This window comes from Callorhinchus milii, unplaced genomic scaffold (genome assembly GCF_018977255.1).
Source record: "Callorhinchus milii isolate IMCB2004 unplaced genomic scaffold, IMCB_Cmil_1.0 Scaffold18, whole genome shotgun sequence".
In the NCBI taxonomy this organism is placed as follows: domain Eukaryota; kingdom Metazoa; phylum Chordata; class Chondrichthyes; order Chimaeriformes; family Callorhinchidae; genus Callorhinchus; species Callorhinchus milii.
Window position 1 is genome coordinate 2,722,859 of NW_024704759.1, and position 21,580 is coordinate 2,744,438.

Here is a 21,580-nt window from a genome sequence, read left to right on the forward strand (position 1 = left end):
ATAATAATAATAATCCTTGCATTTGATATAGCGCTTTTCACGTAATTCCACCTTTACAAGGTGCCATCGCTGTTGTTAAAAGCTTATAAACTGATCAATATTCTTGCCTGTAATCGTCTCAGTGGCTGGCACTGCTGCCCTCCATGCCCCTCACACTCGTGTTCAAACCCCCTCACTCTCTGGCACCTCCCTACCTCTCCGACTTCCTCACTCCCAGCCTCCTGCTTGTCCCTCGCGCCCTTTGTTCCACCTTTGGAGGTCGCGCATTCAGCCGCTACACCCCGAAACTCTTAGACGCTTTCCTGCGTGGAGGGTGCTATATAAGTGCAAGTTGATGCTGTGGTTGTGTGTCAGCCTGGCTCGATTGGTGGCACTCTCGTCTCTGAGTCAGAAGGTTGTGGATCCTAGCCCCATGTTGGGACTTGGAGCTCATATAGTCTAAGATGAAATGATTATTAAAGCTCTGTGCTTCACTGCATCCAAAGTCGCTTGAGTGTTCAGCTGCTCTATCACTATTTTCTGTCATTGAAGCACCGATTTCAAACTGGAGTCTTGGCTGTGCAAGTATACAGTCACTACACTTTACAGAAACTTTGTGAAGCATTTCGAGACTCGCTCAGAGGTGCTGCATCAAATGCAAGAATTCTGTACCTGGCAGAAATGAGGCTACATTATTCACTGGAAACATATTTGGAAGATAAGAGGTTAAAAATATAGAATTAAAAATTGTCGGGAATTCTCCAGTGAAATTATTCCAGTGATAATTTTCCTAATTTTTTTTTACCTTCTGAATGTGCAGGTTTATTAATCACAGTGTGTTTTGCTCAGCCTGTTTTCAGTCAGTTGCTCTGTAATAATAATATAATGATCCTTGCATTTGAGCCTTATCGCCTCGTTGAGACGTCTCAAAGCGCTTCACGGGATATGCTGTAAGGTGGCTGTGACTGTGTGTTTTGGGGGCGAAACTTGGCGGTCAATCATGCACAGCAACGTTCCACGAACAGCCATGAAAACAGCCTTAGGTTGTCTCCTAGGTTGGGTCACAACTGCGCAACTCTTTTGTGCACACTGCCCACATCACCTGCCGACACAGGTAGCAGTGCGATCTCTTCCTCTGTGGGACCATGCCGTCGCCAGGACATGACGCCCTGTGGCCAGCTGGGGCCAGAGATTGCACCCTTTTTACTGGAAACAGAAGTCGCTGGGAACACTCAGCAGGTCAGGCAGGATCTATGGAGAAAGAAAAGTGAGTCAACGTTTCGGGTCCACGACCCTTCGTCAGAACTATTTTACTGGAACTGTTTTCTTGATGTTTCAGAGCACGGAAAACACTCAAATTCAACCTTAATCTTGAAGTCCATTTTCTGCAGGTTACAATAATACGTAAAGATCTTTGCATTTGATACAGCGCCTCATCACGTCGTCGAGACGTCTCAAAGCCCTTCACGGAATATACTGGAAAGTGGATTGACTGTATATTTTGTAGGTAAAGTGCGGCAGCAGCGTCCCACAAGCAGTCGTGGATTTAGTGACCAAATTATTATTATCATTTTTTGGAGGGATTATTACCACTGGAAAAGCGATCTGCCAATCGCCATAAAAAGGTTATTTGTAGGAAGAGCAGAAAATGGACTCCAAAATTCAGACACAATTTAAGAATTTTCCTCTACCCTGTTTCCCTCTTACGTCTTCCTGTTCCTGTGGACTTTAAAGATCCTGGGGTGCTATCGAAAAAGAGAAGCAGTTTCTCTCTCTCCTGGTATCCTGTCTGATAATCTCATAAATAAAATTGGTCGTTCACTTCATGGCTGTTCTTAGGATGCAAATTTTTTGCTCGCTAATTGGCTGCTGCGTTTCTCCCACAATACGCACACATGATACACGTATACACACACACAACATGCGCGCATACAACACGCACACCCACACACACACAACATGCGCACACACACACACACGACACGCGTGCGCACACACACTATACACAACACGCGCACACACACACACACAAACGCAATCACAATACACACACAATGTTCTGAGAATTAGAAAGAATTGAAGAGCGCCCGCTAATATCTTGGTGGTGGGAGGTGGGGGGTAGCGTGATAGGAGAAGGATTAACTTCCATAATCGGTTAAATTATTAGCAGATAAATCAGAACAAAAAAATAATGGCAGACTGATCAATTCTCAGGTCTCTGTTTTTCACCAACTTGTTCTAAGCTGTGAATGGGTTCCCTCCTCTACTGTGCACTATTCTACTTTATTCAGGATTTTTCATACTCTTGTCGCTGGATGTCTTTTGGTGCGGTCATTAACTTCTCTGGACATCTTAACATCACAAAGATAAATGCTTCACTCCGTATTGGAATAGACACGAGGCAAAGCTTTGTGTTTGCTCTTATTTGGCTTCCGGGCTCCACTGGCTCCCAATTACTGAACGGATCGATTTCCAAATCCCTTCATGCCCTCGAAACCTCCCTACCACTCCGAATTGTTTACCCACCCTATTCCACCTCCACGCGGCTGGCTCCGGCCTCCTATTTATCCCTCGTGCCCATTCCATTCTCTCTCCCTCAATCCCTCTGCCTCGCCCCCTCCCTGCCCACTTTCAAATTCCGCCTAAAGACCTTCCTTTTTGATCGTGCTTCCGGTCACCTTCCCTCCCTTTCCCTCTCCCCAGGGTCAGACTCCGGCAATGTCAAGCGCTCTGAGACGCTACCTCGCGTGAAGGGCGCTATATAAATGCAAGTTGTTGTTTAATCTCTCTCCCTCCCTCCATCTCTGCACTCTCTCAATGTGAAAGGTGCTGTATCAAAATGCAGGGATCTGTAACATGGCTCTCCCCACCCCACTCCACCAACCCTCCACAAATGACTCTCTTTCACATAAAGGAGAAATGTACTGCGAAGAGCAAAAAGTAGAGAAGATAGCTGGAGTTTCTTGGCCGGTAATGAAGAATGACCGAAAGGATTGCCATGTTTAACCTCCTGTCTAACCTCTTCACCTTCTCAAACCCATTTTACGGCATTGTCCTGCAGACTGAAACTACATCACTGGAGTCCAGGCCAATAACCCTCCCCCACAAGTCCACCACATCACCATATCACCACAAGACAGGTTTGGATGAAGAAGCCCTTTTCTTCGGGCCCATCTGATCTCACTCACTCCCTATGCAGTCCCCCCATCCCTGCATTGAGCTGTGTGTGTCCTCAGCAGCCACTCTTCCGGGCAACGCAATCTCCCACCCACACACTCTCCTATCTCACCCCAGAACCAACACCCGCTCCAGTCATCAATGCCCTCTTCCCGCTCCCTCTGAAAAGACTGAGACTGATAGATTTTTAAAAAATAGAGGGATTAGGGGATATGGTGATACGGCAGGTAATTATCAAATGGCGGGGCAGGCTCGAGGGGCCGAATGGCCTACTCCTGCTCCTAATTCTTATGTTCTTAAAATCTTCTTGGTGTCTGTCCTAAAATTGCAACCTGAACCGTGTTTGCTCTTTATTTGAAGTTGTCCATTTTGCTCGAAGCGTTCTGAGACGCTACCCAGTGAAGAGGGCTGTATAAATGCAAGTTGTCGTTCGACCCGGCATCTTAGGAGTGGGGGGGGTGAGCAGCAACATTTGTCTTGGTTGAAATTGACGTACAGTACTCAGCTGACGCAGCGAGAGGGAAGAGCATTTCAGTTAGTTTTGAGGCGATTTTCCATTTCCTTTCAGTGCGGAGGAACTACCTCTAGATCTACATTAGTTCCTTTGAGGTCACCACAGTTTGGTTTCCATCTTCCTAATTTTACAGACCAGCCGGAAGACTGGGCTGCTGGTCAGAGCTCAGAGCGCCTGCAATCCAACCGACAAGTGGAGTGAAGGTCACTAGTTGAGCCCGAGATGAAGACTCAAACTGAGCAACAAATTTAAAATAAAAAAGAATGTGTATTTCACTGCACGCTCAAGTATTCAAATTGAAACGGTATCTCTTGGCACTTCCCTGTTGAGCACACACATTCCTTTGTCCCGCATGGATAATCTACAGGAACTAATCTATTAAAATAACAGCCCGACTCGATGGAGCACTCTGTTGCCTAGGGCAGCACTTACCTGGTACTAAATAATATAATAAGAAGAAATAATCCTTGCATTTGATACAGCCCCTTATGACGTCCTCGAGGCGTCTCAAAGCGCTTCACAGAATATACTGTGAAGTGAATTGACTTGTGTATTTGTGGGCGAAGCGCGGCAGACAATTGCGCACAGCAGCGTCCCCACAAACAGTCGTGGATTAAAGTGACCGATTTATTCATTTTTTTCTTGAGGGATTATTATCAGGCGTGTGTGGAGTAAGGAAACGTGCCCGAGGTTTCACCCCCTGCCGGAATCAAACTCAGGCCTCTCACTTGAGAAGTGAGTGTTCCAACCACTGAGCTACAGGCACTGGATAAAGCTCGAAGGAAAGCAACTTGAATTGATAATAATTTGGTCACTCAATTCACGACTGTTTGCGAACTCCGTTGCGCGCAATTTGCTGCCGCGTTTCGCTCACAAAAGTATACAGTCACTCCACTTTGCAGTATATTCTGTGAAGGTCCTTGAGACGTCTCGACAACGTGATGAGGCGCTAGATCAAGTGCAAGGATTATTATTATTACTATTGAATTCTTCATGTAGATTCCCTTGTGGGTGTGTGTAAAACGTCGCATTCCTTTCTTAATCCCTCTACTTGCTCCCCCGCATAGAAGGGACCAGAGAACCTTATCTGGATTTGCGTAAAAAAAGAAAGTTTCGCAACAACTGTAATTTTATTCTTGGCCATTGTGAAACAGGACAAATGTATTGCATGCTGGTAACATGAGCAGAAAAATATTCCCCTGGTGTATACCTGGTGACACATTCAGGACATCTTTGGAAGCGATGCGCGATAGAACTCTGTGAGGGTGATCGACGGGGAGAGTTTAAGTGGTTTAACATCCCAGTGTCCGACGCAGCCATTTGTTTCGAGTTCAGAACTGAACACCATTCACAGCTGCGTCAAAACTAACTTAGGCCGTAGACTCCACGGATTGCTATTTCAGTCGTATGCTGTAAAGCCTGTGGGGAGGGGGAAGGGAAGGGAATGAAAAATGTGATCAAATAGAGAAATAATAACTCTCGGATTCAGTGAGACAGCCGGGTGAGAGGACACAAGGTTAGAGAGGCAAAGGGCAATTTCAGGACAGATATGAGGATGTTTCTTTTCACCCCCTACAGGAACAGATGTTGCCAGGAAGGGTTTGTTGGGGCCTGGACATTGTGACACATTCTCAAAACAGCCTCGATGCTGTGATGGGAGGGCGGGTATTCTGGAGGGATGAGATTGATTGGGTCAAAGGGCCTTCTGCACCCAAACCCTATCTTGTGAGAGTTGCCAAGTTTGGAAAGCTTTCTCCGTAGTTTGCAGTAGAGTAGACTTCAAGAATTAAATGTCTTCCTTTAGCCTATCATTCGAAAATTCTGCCTAATGGAGTTCTGTAGCTTAGTGGTTAGAGCACTCGCCTTGCAAGCGAGAGGACCCGGGTTCAATTCCCGGGCGGGGCAAGACATTGGGTAAGTTTCCTTACCCCACACTCCTCTGTTTACTTAGCAATAAGTAGGAACCCAGTTGTTAGTCAATTGCAGATCGCTTTTCCTGGTAATAATCCCCTAAAAAAAAGTGTGGTCACTCAATCCACAACTGTTTGTGGGACACTGCTGTGCATAATTGGCTGCCACATCAACTCGCTTCACAGTCGAGTCTGTGAAGCACTTTGAGATGTCGCAAAGATGTGATACAGCGAAGGTTATTATTATAGTTTCTCTACAGCTGTGAAACACTGAAGTACTTAATATAGTAGCCAATATCCAGTGCCCTAAAACCCAGCCAGCTACATCCTGAGAGGAAGCAATATACAGTATACTGCACAACGCACTTGAGATAAGAAAATCCCTTGCTGTTGTGCACTCCTACCAGCAGAAGTCGCTCAATTGCCCAACGCTCCAGTTAAAGAGTGACAAAAGTCAGAGTTCTCTTAGCTCATTAAATTAGCTTTTTTTTCACAGGGACCCTGACACACTTTCATGTGCTGCCAATAAGTAGTCCATCGTGTGCTGGGCAGCTTTTTTTGGGCACTGCCAGTTTTTTTCTTTGAAAAAAAGGATCCTATTTAAAGCCGAGCGAAACCTATTCATTACGGAAATAGAGCAACGAGGTAAGCAGTCAGGCTCTGAATGTAGACAGTGGCAATAATTGAAATGTATGTATCTCTGGGAATTAAATAGGGGCATTGGTTACTGCAGCCCATTAAATGATAGATTTACACAAGGTGTCGGTCAGTTTGCATTCGGAGAGATGGGTCTTGTTATAGAAAGGACATCGCGGCTATGGGAAGTGTACAGGGAAGTCAGTTGGAGCCATAGTAATGGGCCTTTTCGAACACAATGGGAATTTGTCACTCACTCCACAGCTATTCATGGGACGCTGCTGTATGTGCAATTGGCTGCCGCATTTTGCCCACAAAATGAACAGTGAATCCACTTTACAGTAAGCGCTCTGGGACGCTACCCAACGTGAAAGACACTGTATAAACCCAAGTTGTTGTTGTTACAGTGTATCCTGTGAAGGGCTTTGAAAAGTCTCGACGACATGATAAGACAAGGGTTATTATTATTATTATCGGGGATTCAGTGGCAGGAGGGTATTATTATTATTATCCAAGGAATATCATTAGAAGAAGAAAAAGAGAGAATATCGAGGTCTCTCACAGGATTCCCATTTGAAGAGTTGATGTGAGTTTCGTTTGTTTGAGCCATGGAACTGTATGAGCGAAACTCCCTGAGGTTCACAGAGGAGTAGTGCTGATGGTATCAATCGGTATCTTTATAAACTGAACCACAAGCCCTTCTGACTAACAGCGGGGTGTCCAGCATTAGTCACTTGTTGGAGGCGAATCTGAAAAAAAATGTGGAGGAAGGAAAGGTTATAATAGCAATTGCATTTGGTATAACTCCTTTCCAATCAGGAGGACATCTCAAAGCGCTTCACAGGATTTACCATAAAGTGCAGTGACTGTGTATTTGTGGGCAAATGTGGCAGCCAATTTGTGTGCAGCGATGTCCCATGGAGTGATTGACCAATTTTAATTGGTCGGTGAAGAAGCATTAAGTTCATCAAGGCAGATATTGCTATAATGAAGGGTTACTTGCAAGAACTCTCCAAAGGATAATAGCCCCTGGGAGCCATCTCATGCTGGGTTTTAATGTGGTGGAGAACAATTGAAATTCTATATGAGTTAAGCAATGACTTGTGTTAATCATGGCCCAGGAGGTAGGATTCCTGCACTTGGTCAGTCTCTAATATTTCCTGTTTAAAAGTGACGAGTCCTAGGGAACAAATGCTTTAGACAGCTTTAATACTCTTGATCTCAGGAGGAAGAGGAGCCAAAAACAACAACAAAGTTACATTTGTAAAGCACCTTTCACGTCGGGAGGATGTCCCAAGGCCAGCGACAGTCAGTGTTTCAGACCCGAGCTGGGGGTTGGGGAGGGTGGAGAGCGAGGATGAAGGAGGCAAGGGAAGGGGGGCGAGGCGGAGGGACTGCAGGATGAAGTTCCAGAGGGTGGGGGCAGAGTGGCTGAAGGTGGGGTGGGCAAGGCCAGGCATGTGAAGCAGACCGGAGCCTGCTGAGCGAGGGAGCGGGCAAGTTGGTAGGGGGTTAGGAGGTCGCAGAGGTAAGGGGGAGCGAGGACATGGAGGGCTTTGAAAGGGAAGACCAGGATCTTGAACTGTATCCTCTGTGTGATGGGAAGTCAGTGGAGTCGAGCGAGGATAGGGGCGATAGGGTCACGGAGCCTGGTGCGGGATAGGAATTGTGTTGCTGGCAAATAGAACAAAAATACTTAGACACGATTTAAGCCACTTTCCAGGTTTGCCAAATAAAGGGGGTGGTGGTGGGGTGGGTGTTTAAAGTTGACCTATCACTTATTCAAGAAGGCACTGGAAAGTGTGGCAAACTCTTGACAGTGACTTCAGGCAAGTTGTTAAATGCACTGTGTAGCATAACCTATCTTCGCGCCATCGATCGCGGGTTAAAATAACCAAAGGTCTCAAGGCAACAACAGAAACAGTAGACACCTCCCCCTGCAATGCAAATAACTCTCCAATAACTCATGATAAACAATGACAGGAATTCAACAGGCAAAGTGGGTCCCGAGTGTTAACTTGACTCAACAGAATGTAGATTCTTGGTTATTTTAGCAGCATGTCAACTTGACACACCGAGTGAGTGATGTGAGTGAGTCAGTCAAAGCCTTAAATAAAAAGTCGCCTATTTTTTATTTTTAAGCCACCAATTAACAGCTCGCAGAGTGGGCGGTGCTTTTTGCAGCCAAATCTGACTCGTTTTACAAGCTACATGTAAAAGCTTCTTGCAAAATACAGGAACTGGTCATGTAGCAAGAATCATCAGCCTTTTTAATCGTTCAAATCCTACCTACTGACCTACCTCTGTGTGTGTTGTGTGTGTATCTGACTGTCTACACAGACGATGGAACTTTACTGGGTTCTGTGATCAGGAACCAACCACCTATATTCTGTCCGTCTCCATCTCTCCCTCTCTCTCTCCCCCCTGATCCAATTCAGAGTATATTACCTCCTGCCCAATTCGTGCTGATTTCAAGGGGAAAAAGTGGGGGTTCAAAGAGAAAAAAAAGGTAAGTTTATTTTATGTCAATGTGTGTCTGTGTGTGTGTGTGTGGGGGGGTGGGGGGGGGTAATCTCAAAGCTTGACAAAAAAAACTAGTGCTAAATTTTCCCTGGGAAACTCCAGCAAAAAAAATTGCAATTTTTCTTATTTTGTTGCATGTAAAAAACTGTATCAATTAACAGTCACCCCCAACCTCCTTTTACCTCCACAGCCCACCTCCCCACCTCAAAAAAATATATTTATAAAAGCGATGAGATTGTTGTTCTGCCCTTTAACTCTGTCCCTGTCTCTCTTTGGTGTTTGCACAGCCTGGTAACGAACCGTCTCCCTATTAAGCTCATTGCTTGAGTTAAACTACGACTGTGAATGTGTCCTATTAAATTGCCAATCCCTCTTCCTCTTCGCATTATTAACTCAGAAGCTAAAGGCAGTTTCACTGAGGTTCATGTCTAGAGAGAAGGGACCATTTTGGTGACTATTCAGTGTTTGCTGATGTCTATTTAGTTCCTGGTTTCTGAGGTCTGTTTCTTCTGTCCAAAACCCTTGTTGTTTCTGCTCTTTGATCTCCTCCAGATAAGGGCACGTTATAATGATATTAATAATAATAATATCCTCGCATTTGATGTAGTGCCTTATCGCTCAAAGAATATACTGGGAGGTGAATTGACTGTGTATTTTATGGGTGAAATGTTTCATATATTTTCATATAGTCTGATATAGCTCCTTTTCACGTCGTCGAGAAGTCTCAAAGCACTTCGCTGGGATTTAGTGTAAAGTGGAGTGACTGTGTTTTGTGGGCAAAAATGACTTGCATCTTCAGGTGGGGCTTGTATAAGTTCAAGAAAGTTTTAGCGTTCCCTCTGGTTCCCAATGACAAAGTATCTCCATCATTTCAACTCTCCCTCTCTTCACACGCCCTCCTGCACCCCACACAGTTTGTCTGAAACTCTGCGACACAGTCACTGTGGAAAACCAGCCAAATATTGCTTACTGGCTGTTTCAGCATTGGGTACAGCAACAGAATAGGGAGGAGGCAGGCAGGGCGTTGGGGTTGGAAATGATTGGCGTATAAGGAACTTGCATTCATATATTCTATGTCCTTTGTTGGCATTTCCATCAAAAAAATGTTGCACTAAGTGGATAAATGTTTAAAGTGGTTTCTCGGACACATCCGGTCTAGGAATGAAGAACTGAAACCATCTGACTCTGACAGCACTCAGTCAAGGAGCTAGCAAGCATTGAGTATTTATGAGTTATTATCCACAATATCCACGGTTAATAAGCTCCACAGTCCAGGCTGTTGCTCCAATGCGGTGCTTGGGGTTGGGATGGGTTGGATGGGGGAACAGTTGTGTTCTTGGAGGTGTCGTCTTTCGGTGGGGAGACGTTTTAAACTACGTTCCCGTCTTGCCCGCTCGTGTCTTCTCCCGCACCAGGGTCCGCAAACCGATCACACCCATCCTTGGCTGGCTTCACTGGCTCTCCATTCCTCAGAGAATCGAGTTCAAAACCCTTGTACTCACCTTCAAAGCCCTCCATGGTCTTGCTTTCCCCCCTCGCTCTGTGACTGCCTAACCTCATATCAGCCTGTATGCTCCCTCCGCTCGATGGACACCAGTCTGCTCCAGGTCTCCCGCACTTCCCGCCACACCATTGGTGGTCAGCATCTCTGCCCCCCACACTCTGGAACTCTATCGAGTAACCCCTCTGCCTCACCCCCTCTCTTGCCTCCTTCAAGTCCCATCTAAAGACCTTCCTGTTCAACCGTGCCTTTGGCCACCCATCCACCCTCACAGCTCCTGCCGTCCATAGCTACAGACCCCAACTCCCAGCTCGGGTTCAAATTCCCTGATTGTCCAGCGCCCTGGGACATCTTTCCGACGTGAAGGGAGCTATGCAAGTGTAATTTGTTGTTGTTGTTGGCCGTTCAGGTGGATGTTAAAAACACCCATGGCACGGTTTGAGAAGTGAGGCTTTCACCCATGTCCTGGACAACCTGATCGCATCTCAAAGCGCTACACAAGTAGTTCCTGTCGAGTTCTTTGTTTTTTTTTAGGTAAATCGTAATCTACTGGTGTAGTGATTGTATTTTGTGGGTGATTGTTTAATTCATGTCGGAGCAGTCATTTCATGTTGTTGAATATTATATTCACAATATTTGTTCCTCTTCCTGGTTACATAGACAAAGCTTGGCCTCCAGGCCCTGGTCAAATGGTTTTATTGATGTTTAAACGGCATTGTGTTCCCGGTGCTATTGATAAACCGTGTTCGGGAATGTTAGACAGCGTAATTTCTATACGTTAATTACGTCATCGCAATTTTGAAACCAGACTTGATGAATGTGGGTTTAAGCGAGACTAATGATTGCTGTGAAATTGGTGGCGTAAATGGGGGGAGAAGGAAGGAACTAACTAACGCAACAGAACCTGGATTGGCTAAAGTGGCTTAACAGCTAGTTAGCAGAAATCCCTCTGTCGATCTGAACAGGGAAGCATTTTGTTTTAAATGTTAAGTGTTGTAAGGGTTTTAGGCAATGAAAACTCATTGCTTTGTAACTTAGGATTCAGAGACCTTTTGAGCTAGTGAGAAATTAGTTGCAATGAAATCAATTAAATTAAGTGCAGTAACAGGAGCAGAAGGTGCAATTGTTAACTAGGGCAGTTTAAGTGAAGAATGTGAACCATTTTCTTCTGAATTCAGCTGCAGATCTGAAATCTCTTCACCTCGTACCAACCCGAGTCAGGTTATTCCAAGTTTTATTGAACGTTTCCACAGCAACTTGCCTTTATGTAGTGCCTTTCACGTAGGATAACCTAACTAACCTAATAAAGAACCCTTGCCTTTGATGTAATAATAATAATAATAATCTTTGCATTTGATATAGCGCCTTATCACATCTTCGAGATGTTTGAAAGCGCTTCACAGAATATACTGTAAAGTGAATTGAATGTGTATTTTGTGGGCAAAACGCGGCAGCCAATTGCACACAGCACAGTAGTATAAACATATAGTGTCTATAATGTCATATCTCACAGTGATTCATTCCACAGTAAAGATGAACTGGCCTCTTTTGGGGCTAATTTGTTCCTTTTTCGCTCTTTACAACAACAACAACTTGCTTTTATGTAGTCATTCTTCATGTAGGTGTCAGCCTGGCTCTAAACGGCACCCCTTGGGTTTCTTCCTCATCAGTCTCTTACATGTACCCCTTCCCCTCCTCCCCAAAAAATAAACACTTAATGATAACAAAATGTAAAGCCTGCGGTCCCCGACTGTATACAGTTCCCCAAAAATTTAATTGATTTCATTGCAACTAATTTCTCACTAGTTCAAAAGGTCTCTGAATCCTGAGTTACAAAGCAATGAGCTATTCTTTGCCTAAAACCTTTGCAACACTTAACATTTAAAACAAAATGCTTCCTTGTTCAGATTGACGGAGGGATTTCTGCTTAGCCAAGTTCGCAGAAATGCTTTCGACATAAATTCTGAACAGCTGTTGAATATGAATATTGTAAGTTCCTGTTTGCTGCATAATTCCAGTTTGGTCGCTGCCAAAATGTCATCGGAGTGTTCCTGTTTACAGTGTAATATCATTGTTGCATTCGCTCCAATCTTGATTTACTTTCAGTGCCAGCACAGACATCAGGTTAATAAACCTGTTTTGTTCCTCTGCAAATGCTGGTGTGTCACTGATCCTCCAAGTGGGTCACATTAGACACCAGAGCAGCAATGTACAACTCTGTTAATCTGGGGACCAGCGATGTATTCTTCTAGGCATCCCCGAGAGCTGAGCATGTGATGGCTTTAGGTGCCAGCCTGGCCTTGGCTTTGGAGTGGTTAACGCCACTTGAGTCAGAAGGTTGTGGGCTCAGGATCACAAAGTTTCAAATTGCTTCAAAAGGTTTGCTGTGAAGTGCAGTAACTGCATTTTGTAGGTTGAATGCAGCAGCTAATGATTGCACAGCAATGTTGCACAAACTTGACAAGAATGGACAATTTTATCTAGGGGATTGTTGGCCGGGACACTGGGAGAGAGAAATTCCCTTCTCTTTTCAGATAGCGCCACGGGATCTTTAACCCCCGTCTGAACAGAGGCATGCGAGACATCAGTTTTATTGTCTTATCTGAAGATCGATATCTCTGACAATGCTGCACTGCCCCAGCACTGTGCTGGAGTGTCATCCAAGACTATGGGCTCAAAGTCCCGACATGGGGGGGGGGGGTTTGAACCCATGAACCCACAGGCAAGAGTGAGTCAGGCTGAGCCGGTTAGTCACCTCATTCAGTTTTGGTACGAGATGTGAAATCCATCAAAGTATTGAATCTGTGTCGTGTGGTTCTTTTTATAAAGACATTCTGAGAAACCATAACTTTATTTAAAGTGTACGAGAAAGGCTGACCAGATTGCACAAGTAAATGCTTTGTAGAGAGAGTAAGTACCTTTCTATCGGGAAAATAAAGTAGTTCCTATCAATGTACAGAACATCAAAAGAATTATGAACCCTTATAGATGTACGTCCCTTATAATAATAATAATAATTATAATAATAATCCTTGCATTTCACGTCTTCTAGACGTCTCAAAGTGCTTTACAGAATATACTATAAAGTGAATTGACTGTATATTTGTGGGTGAAACGCGGCAGACAATTGCATCCCACAAACAGTCATGGATTGAGTGATCAAATTATTATTATTTTTTTTAAGGATTATTATCCTCGGAAAAGCGATCCACAAATCGACTAGCAACCAGGTTTTTACTTCCTGCTAGGTAAACAAAGGCTTGTGGAGTAAGGAAACTTGTCCAACATTTCGTCCTGCTCGGGAATAGAACCCAGATCTCTTGCTTGCGAGGCGAGTGCCTTAACCACTGAGTTACAGGACTCCACTGTAGCTGTGTTATTGTTGTTGAAGCGCTTTGAGAAGACGTGAAAAGTGCAATATCAAATGCAAGGATTATTATTATGTGTATCTGGTCCCATGTTAGTTTGGGAATGGTTGATTCCTAACCATTGGCTGGTACCGGTTGATACCAGAAATAATTAATAAAATTGCAACAAATCCATTTTGCCCAAAAAATATACTGTAAAGTGAGTAATAATAATAATCCTTGTATTTGATATAGCGCTTTTCACGTCGGGAGGACGTCCCAAAGCGCTTCACAGAACACACTGTAAAGTGAATTGACTGTATATTTGTGGGCGAACGCGGCAGCCAATTGCGCACAGCAATGTCCCACAAACAGTCGTAGATTGAAAATGACCAATTTATTATTATTTTTGTTTTGGAGGGATTATCATTAGTCGTGGGGAGTAAGGAAACTTGCCCAAGGTTTCCTTACTTCAGAGGTTAGGAGTGTAAGAGCGGCTGACGCTAGGCGCAGAATGAAAAATGTTGAATTCCACACCTTTTTTAATAAGTCTAATAAACATTGTTTCAATTTTTTGCCAATGACTTTATTAAGATAGAGTGTGCGCTATTTGTTTCCCTCGGACTAAAAGAACAATCAGTACACGTGACAATTTCTGTTCAGCATTTTAATAATAATAAAAAAAATAATAACCCTTGCACTTGATGTAGCACCTTATCACATTGATGAGACGTCACAAAGCACTTCTCAGAATAGATTGTAAAGTGGATTGACTGCATATTTTGCGGACGAAACGTTTTGAGATCTTTCAGCCTGCAAGTTGCAATGAAAATCTTAGTACCTTGCTTTTTCTCTGCCTGTCTTAATCATGGACAGTCTCAGGAGATTTGTGGGATACAGTTTGAGGGGATTGTTGGTTTTGCAGCCGTCTTAATTCAAAACTGTTAAGAATCGAGGCTGATTCCTCGTCCAATCCATTACTGGACTTGACAACATCACTTGATTTCAATCCTTATTCCAGTTTCTGTCGCTCAACGTTTCTAAGAAGCGAATTGTAATTTGCTTCTCAGTTCCATGCGCCCTGCAATGGGGACCGTTAGCCTCTCTCTTATGGAGATTTTCCTTGCTGAAACCCAACAACGACGGTTTGCATTTACACAGCGTGCCGTCTCGGAGCGCTTAACACCGAGCAAGGGAGACCTCGGGGTTAGGTGACCGTAGGCACAATCAAAGAGGAAAGTCTTTCAGTGTGATCTGAAGAAGAGCAAAGAGGGTGCGAGGCGGAGAGATTGACGCAGGGAGTTCCCGAGGTTTGGGGTGGGGGGAGAGACAGGCAGAGCTGGCTGAGCGAAGTGGTAGACGAGTGGGGTGTGAATAGGTTGTTGAGGTAGGGAGGTGCCAGGGCAAGAAGTGATTTGTAGATGAGTACGAGGATCTTAAATCGATTGGGTTCAGGCTCCTGAGGCCCAAAATCTTACAAGTCTTTGGCTAACGCAGAACGTTGCAGCACGGAAATAGGCCATTCAGCCCCACTAGTCTGGTGTTATACTCTCTTGGTTTGAACATGCACCTTTGAGACAAAAACACCTTTTTTTTACCACACTGAGAAAGGGCATTGTTTGTGCATTTTAACAGATAACAGTCAGTCTATTTCATGAACCCACAAGCACATGTATAAGAGAGATCTTGCAAGCTATTTATTGCTTTGAAAACCTGTCTTTCCTTAGCTCACCATCAAACTCCGCCACTGTTAACCGCACAAAGGATGCTATATAAGTTACTGTTCTAAACTAAGGTAATTTCTGCCGTGCTGTTATCTTCTGGAAGTTACCTTTTAAAACATTGACAATTGTTTGGGTGCTTAACAAAACTGTCACATAAATGAGAGGGCTGGTTGTTCTGAAATAACGATTACCTGAATTAGTATTAATAATTGTTATTAATCATTAATAATAATAATAATTTTGAAGCTGATTTAATTTCTCAGTCCACGACTGTTTGTGGGACGCTGCTGTGCCCAATTGGCTGCCGCGTTTCGCCCTCAAAATATACAGCCGCTACACTTTACAGTGTATTTTGTAAAGGGCTTTTAGACGTCTTGAAGACGTGATAAAGCGCTGTATCAAATGTAAGGATTATTATTTATTCTATCCTCTTGTGTACACTGTCACCTCCTCACTCCCTCTCCCCCGGCTCGTTATCAGACTCTGCCACTGTGAAGTGCTCTGGGACACTACCCCAAGTGAACGGCGCTATATAAATGCAGGTTGTTGATGCAGTTGTTGTTCTAAAGGAAACCCTATTAACTTTTCATTAACCAGCAGTCGCTAGCACTCTCACCTCTGAGGCAGAAGGTTGTGGGTTCATGCCCCACATCAGAGCTTATGGTTTTTATCTAAGATGTCAGTGCAGTGCTGGGGGGCTGTTGCGTTGTCAGAGGTGTCGTCCTGTGGATGAGACAAGACATTAAGCCGAGGCCCCATCTGCCTGTCCAGGTGGATGTTAAAAATAATCCTTGCACGTCATATAGCGCTTTTCACGTCTTCTAGATGTCTCAAAGCGTTTCACAGAATATAATGGGTCAGTACAAACCGTAGCGAATTGAGTGACCAAATTATTATTGTATTTTTACTTGAGGCGTTATTATCAGGCGTGTGGAGTAAGGAAACTTGCCCAAGGTTTCCCCCTGCCGGGAATCAAACCCAGGTCTCTCGCTTGTGAGGAGAGTGCTCTAACCACTGAGCTCCAGGACTCCACTGATCCCATGGCACTATTCGGAAAGAGAAGGGAGTTTCTCCCAGTGTCCTGGGCAGCTAAATATTAGTCATTCACTTCATGGCTGTTTGTGAGAACATTGTTGTGTGCAGATTGTCTCGATTACAATTGGATTGGATGCTTTTGCCTAACAGTTCCTTGAGTTTTTATCAGGAGGTGAATAGTTTAGGTGGATTTAAATAGCGAGGATACTGATCCTTGTCTCCTATAGTACTCTGGGTAAAGTTATCCCATTTAAGAAAAAGCTCACCCACCAAAATAATAAGTTAACACAACTTGCACATTAGAGCACTTACTGGTTTTACACCAGTCTCTTGTGCATCTAATGTAAATAATGAACTGACAATTCTGGACTTGGAAATGGACAGTTGATTGGGCAATTGGTTGGCTTTATTAATGATAATAATAATCCTTGCATTTGATATAGCGCTTTATCACCTCGTAGAGATGTCTCAAAGCACTTCACAGAATATGCTGTAAAAAAGAATTGACTGTGTATTTTTTGGGTGAAACACGGCAGCCAATTACGCACAGCAGTGTCCCACAAACAGTCGTGGACTGAGTGACCAAATTATTATTATTATTTTTTGAGGGATTATTACCCTGGGAAAGCGATCCACCAATCGACTAACCTGCTGCTTATTGAGCGTAAGGTTAAGATTGTGAAATATTGAGACAGACAAAACTAATGAACACTCTTCTGACCAAATGACGAACAAATATTTTATAATTTTAATCGATGGCATTTTATCTTTTACCCTCAGAAACATGGGATGTGCAAAGTCGAAAGATGCTACTGACAGTCCAGAAAAAAGCTTAAAAAACGAATCCGTACGTAAATCTCAAAACGCTCTTTATGTGAAAGATCCCACCTCCAACTCACGTTTGAAAGTAAGTAGGAATAAAAGGCAAATTTTAAGGTAATTCTTCAACTACTGGGTTCATGCAGTTCAAAGAATCTGAACTGAGTGGCTGTTTGGAGGAATTTTGTTTGAAAGGTTGAATGGTGATCAGCAGGAATAAGGAGAGTTGCCAACAAGCCATGCTCATTGTAAGTTATGCAGAACAATTTAGCTAGTCCCTTATGGTGTTTAAACTCCACATGAGCTTCCACTCCTTCCTTTTCCCCTCTCCTATAGCCCTCTGTTTTCTTCTCTCTCGTGTGTGCACCAAGTTTTCTCTTGAACACATTGGCACATTTCCACCATATTGTACGTCAAAAAGAGCGAGACCCATTTCTGAATGGGGCGAAATTTGCCAACACATTACATCTCGCTTTGATTCCAACTGTGACTCTTGAATACCACTCCACGGGATAGTTTAATGTGAAAGAAGCCGTAATGAATGAATAAGGTTACAGTAATGGCGGTGCTCTAGCATCGATACCAGTTTTTAATAAAAAGGGACTTTTGAGGAAAGATGACCTGCTCACAATTGCTCAAGTTTACCCTGCAATAACACGATCTCAACTTCCTTGAGAAGGTATCACCTTAAGCTGGTTTCGGCAGCTCAGCTCGTGAAATAGTCTCCCCGCTTATTACAGCGAACTGGCGAATGTCGATTCGACCCAAGGCTCTCGGTTCTAACATGAAGCATTGACACTAGCACATTTTGGCAAGGGTTCTACTTCTCTGATTTCAGGACGGCAAAGCTAATTCAGTCAAAACCCCAACTTGCCGGCTTCTCTACGAAGGCAGGGGAGATAAGAGCAAAGAGAGAGAGAGCGAGAGAGAGAAACAAAATTGCCATACAAGTGAAACTTTGCTATTCTGAGGACTTGACACTTGTGGTGTTTAAATGTTATTGTCAGCTGAATTTGTGAACTCAGCTTCTCACCCAGAGTTCGCTTACAGTAAGCTGTCTCTGCTGTTCCTCAGTCCTATGCTTGCGCAACAGAAAAAAGCAACCGAGTACAAAGTGGGCGAACATTGGCATAAGTATTAATTGAACCCTTTTCTTGTGCTTTTTGTGCGATTAGGTAAAACCTGAATTTCCGTACGCGCACACACACACACACACACACACACACACATCTCTTCCTTCTTGGTTAGTCTCGTTTCTCTATCTTTTTAAAAATGTTGCAATAATTTTTCAGAAAATAATAGCTGCAATAGAGCTCTCAGTATTTCCCTTTTGATATCCATTATTCATTCTTATTGGTGACAGAATTGGATATTTGTCTCTCCTCGCTTGCTAATCAGCTAAAATACTAACAGTGGTTCTCACAATACAGTAATAACTAGTCATAATCCTTACATTTCCACAATAATCCCTCAAGGAAAACAAACAATAATAAATTGGTCGCTTCAATCCACAACTGTTTGTGGGACGCTGCTGTGCGCAATTGGTTGCCCTGTTTCGCACACAAATATAGAGTTAATTCACTTTACAGTATATTCTGTGAAGCGCTTTGAGATGTCTCGAAGACGTGAAAAGCGCTATAACAAATGCGAGGATCATTATTATTATTTGATGTAGCGCCTTTCATGTCAGGAGGATGTTTCAAAGAGCTTCATAGGAAGTAGCTGCACAATCTACCCCATCTCTCCTCACACTTATTTTCTCTGGGAGAGACGGGATAGATTTAAATAAATTCTATCTGATCAGCAAAGATAATCGAAGCCTTTTAAAGATCTTGTGACCCAGTTCAGAGAAAAAGGGAAGGGAGTGTCTCTTGATCTCCAGGCCAACAGAAATAATTTATCACATGGTTGGTTCTGCTATTAATAGCTACTGGATTTGTCTCCAAAAAACACACTTGCTCCCGTACCTGTGAGGTGATTTTGAGACAAATGTCCATACAAGGCTGGATAAAATGCTTGTCCATGCTAATTGAGTCCTGTAGCTGAGTGGTTAGAGCACTCGCCTCACAAGCGATAGACCTGGGTTCGATTCCCGGCAGGAATTCCCTTGGGCAAGTTTCCTTACTCCACACGCCTGATAATAATCCTTCAAAAAAAAATTGGTCACTTCAAACTACGACTGTTTGTGGGACGCTGCTGTGCTCGATTGGCTGCCGCGTTTCGCCCACAAATATACAGTCAATTCACTTTACAGTGTATTCTGTGAAGCGCTTCGAGACGTCTCAAAGACCTGAAAACGCGCTATATCAAATGCAAGGATTATTATTATTGGCATAGGGAGCAGGGGACTGCTTAAACCATTCAACACTCTCTTGTGGCTTGCCTTTGCTAAGCTGACTTCCTTGTTCAATGTATTTTGTGCTGAATACTCAAAAACCCGAAAACAAAGTTTATCCTCCTGTACAGTCGTGTGTGTGCCTTATAGTTGAAGAATTTACCTTAAAGAAGATAGAAGATGATGTGAAACCACCAAGGTCCCTCACCTTACATTGTTAATCGTGGGAATATTTTGCTGTTTAATTACTTTCAATTGGATTTGGAGGTCAGTGGTTCGCCACTTTGAAGTAATGTGAAATGCGTGATTTCATGATTTTCTTTTTTTTAATATTTTTTTTAAAAAAGGGGTGAAAATCACCTGCTGTGATAATTACAACAACAATAACAACAAGATTGCATTTGTGTTGCGTCTTTTACGTCGAATTAGAGTTAATTAATAAAGTTAGTTAATAAATTAAGAGTTAAATTATCCCATCATCAAGAAATGCTCGGGTCAAGTTAAAGCCCATCGAAAACTAACTAAAGAATGTTACATAGGTGAGGCACCAACACCTTCTTTCCACCCCCCGCCCCCCCTACCACCCGACTCCCACACAACTATTGGAGCCACCATTGAATTAAAAACCTAAGAAATGTTAGCTGAAAGAAGACCAAGATCCATCCAGTTCGCCTTCCAAAATCCTGGCAGTCGTTTGCACATGTCATGTCCCAAATTGTATACCATATCCCGAGATATTAATTCCAAAAATGTATCCACCCAATTTGCTTTCAAAAGAATCGACACTTTCTGCTTCCACCATCTCCCTAGAGAGCCTGCTCCGTACTTTCACTGCTCGCTCACTGAACTTGTGTTAGTTAGTTGGCTGCGAATCAGAGTCGGAGCGTGGTTAGCAGGGGTACACCAGCTTAACCCGACAAAACCGATGCATCAATCTGTGTCTGGTGAGTAGCGATGGTGGAGGAGTAGTCCAGTTATGACTGAGTTGGGGTGTGGAGGAGAGAGTTCATACCCATGGCTAATGTTCAGATATTGACTGGCCTCATTGACGGCATTTACCAACGATATGATAATTAACACAGCACGGGGCCCAATTTTGGTACACACATACCCCACCGCTATTGTGATTAGTGATGTGGATCTATGTATTTGAAGATTGTGTAGAGTGTTTTCACCCAGGCTGATCTCTTTCTTTTTCTCCCCCATCCCCTCCTCTTCAGAACCGGAATAGTTTTAACTTGCACATAATATCGCCCTCGGAAGGTAAGTGTGGGAATGGATTGCGCCTGTAATCGGATCTGTCGACTGTCAAAGACCTTTTGATGCTCTATTTAACGTCTCATGCTTTCCACATGGCGGTAATTCACCCTGATCAATACTGAGGCCCCTTCAGCCTATCTGATCTCATCCTTTCACAACACAGAGCAAAGCTCAAACTCTCTGCTCCCCCACTCTACCGCACACGACACCAACCCCTCTGAAGCCATTTCTCTGCATGTACTTGTCCAATTAATTTTATATCGTTTGAGCCATAACATGCTTATTCTGGTATTTAAGAAATCACACAAAGATGGTATGAAAAATGTCAACTTTGTTGGATTATTGTTGTTCCTCCCTGCTTCCCCACCGCGCCCCCCCCCCCCCAACACACACACTCACTCTTGCACTCCAAAATCACACTCGCCCACACACTCTCACTCTCTCTCACACTCTCTCTCTCTCTCTCTCTCACACACTTACTCACACTCGAGCCAAATGCAGAGTGGAATACTTTGTAATTTGCTGAATGTTTTAGTCGGAGCTTATTGCTTTGAACCTCTGAGAATCCAAAGCAGTGAAGCCATTTGAACTCATTTTTAGACACAAAATTGATAACTGGATTACAAATACTCCCAGCGCCAGACAGTCAGTGTTTAGAGACCTAGCCTTGACCATCCATAGGTGGTCAGTAATAAAGTGGTTTGGTTTATCAGTACGGGGGGAGTGAGGAGTGAGTAGGAACTGGCATTGCTCACCTCGTTCTATTAGAAGAGGTTTTACAAGGTTCTTGCTCATTAGGAAAGCAACTTACTGATTGACT

The 21,580-nt window shown here is 43.6% G+C and overlaps 1 protein-coding gene across 3 annotated transcripts in view; it reads left to right on the top strand.

Moving 5' to 3' along the window:
* The first annotated feature begins 8,482 nt into the window (after positions 1-8,482).
* The window catches only part of LOC103172176 (tyrosine-protein kinase HCK), a 33,440-nt gene continuing 20,342 nt past the window's right edge, over positions 8,483-21,580 (top strand). The window contains exons 1-3 of one of the 3 annotated variants that reach the window (XM_007884984.2): positions 8,483-8,725; positions 17,127-17,253; positions 20,721-20,763. In XM_007884984.2, the coding sequence (XP_007883175.1) occupies positions 17,131-17,253; positions 20,721-20,763 (166 nt within the window). In that variant the 5' untranslated portion in view covers positions 8,483-8,725; positions 17,127-17,130. Of the gene's footprint in view, positions 8,726-17,124; positions 17,254-20,720; positions 20,764-21,580 lie in introns of all 3 variants that reach the window. The other 2 variants (XM_007884990.2, XM_007884987.2) reach the window with 2 other exon arrangements.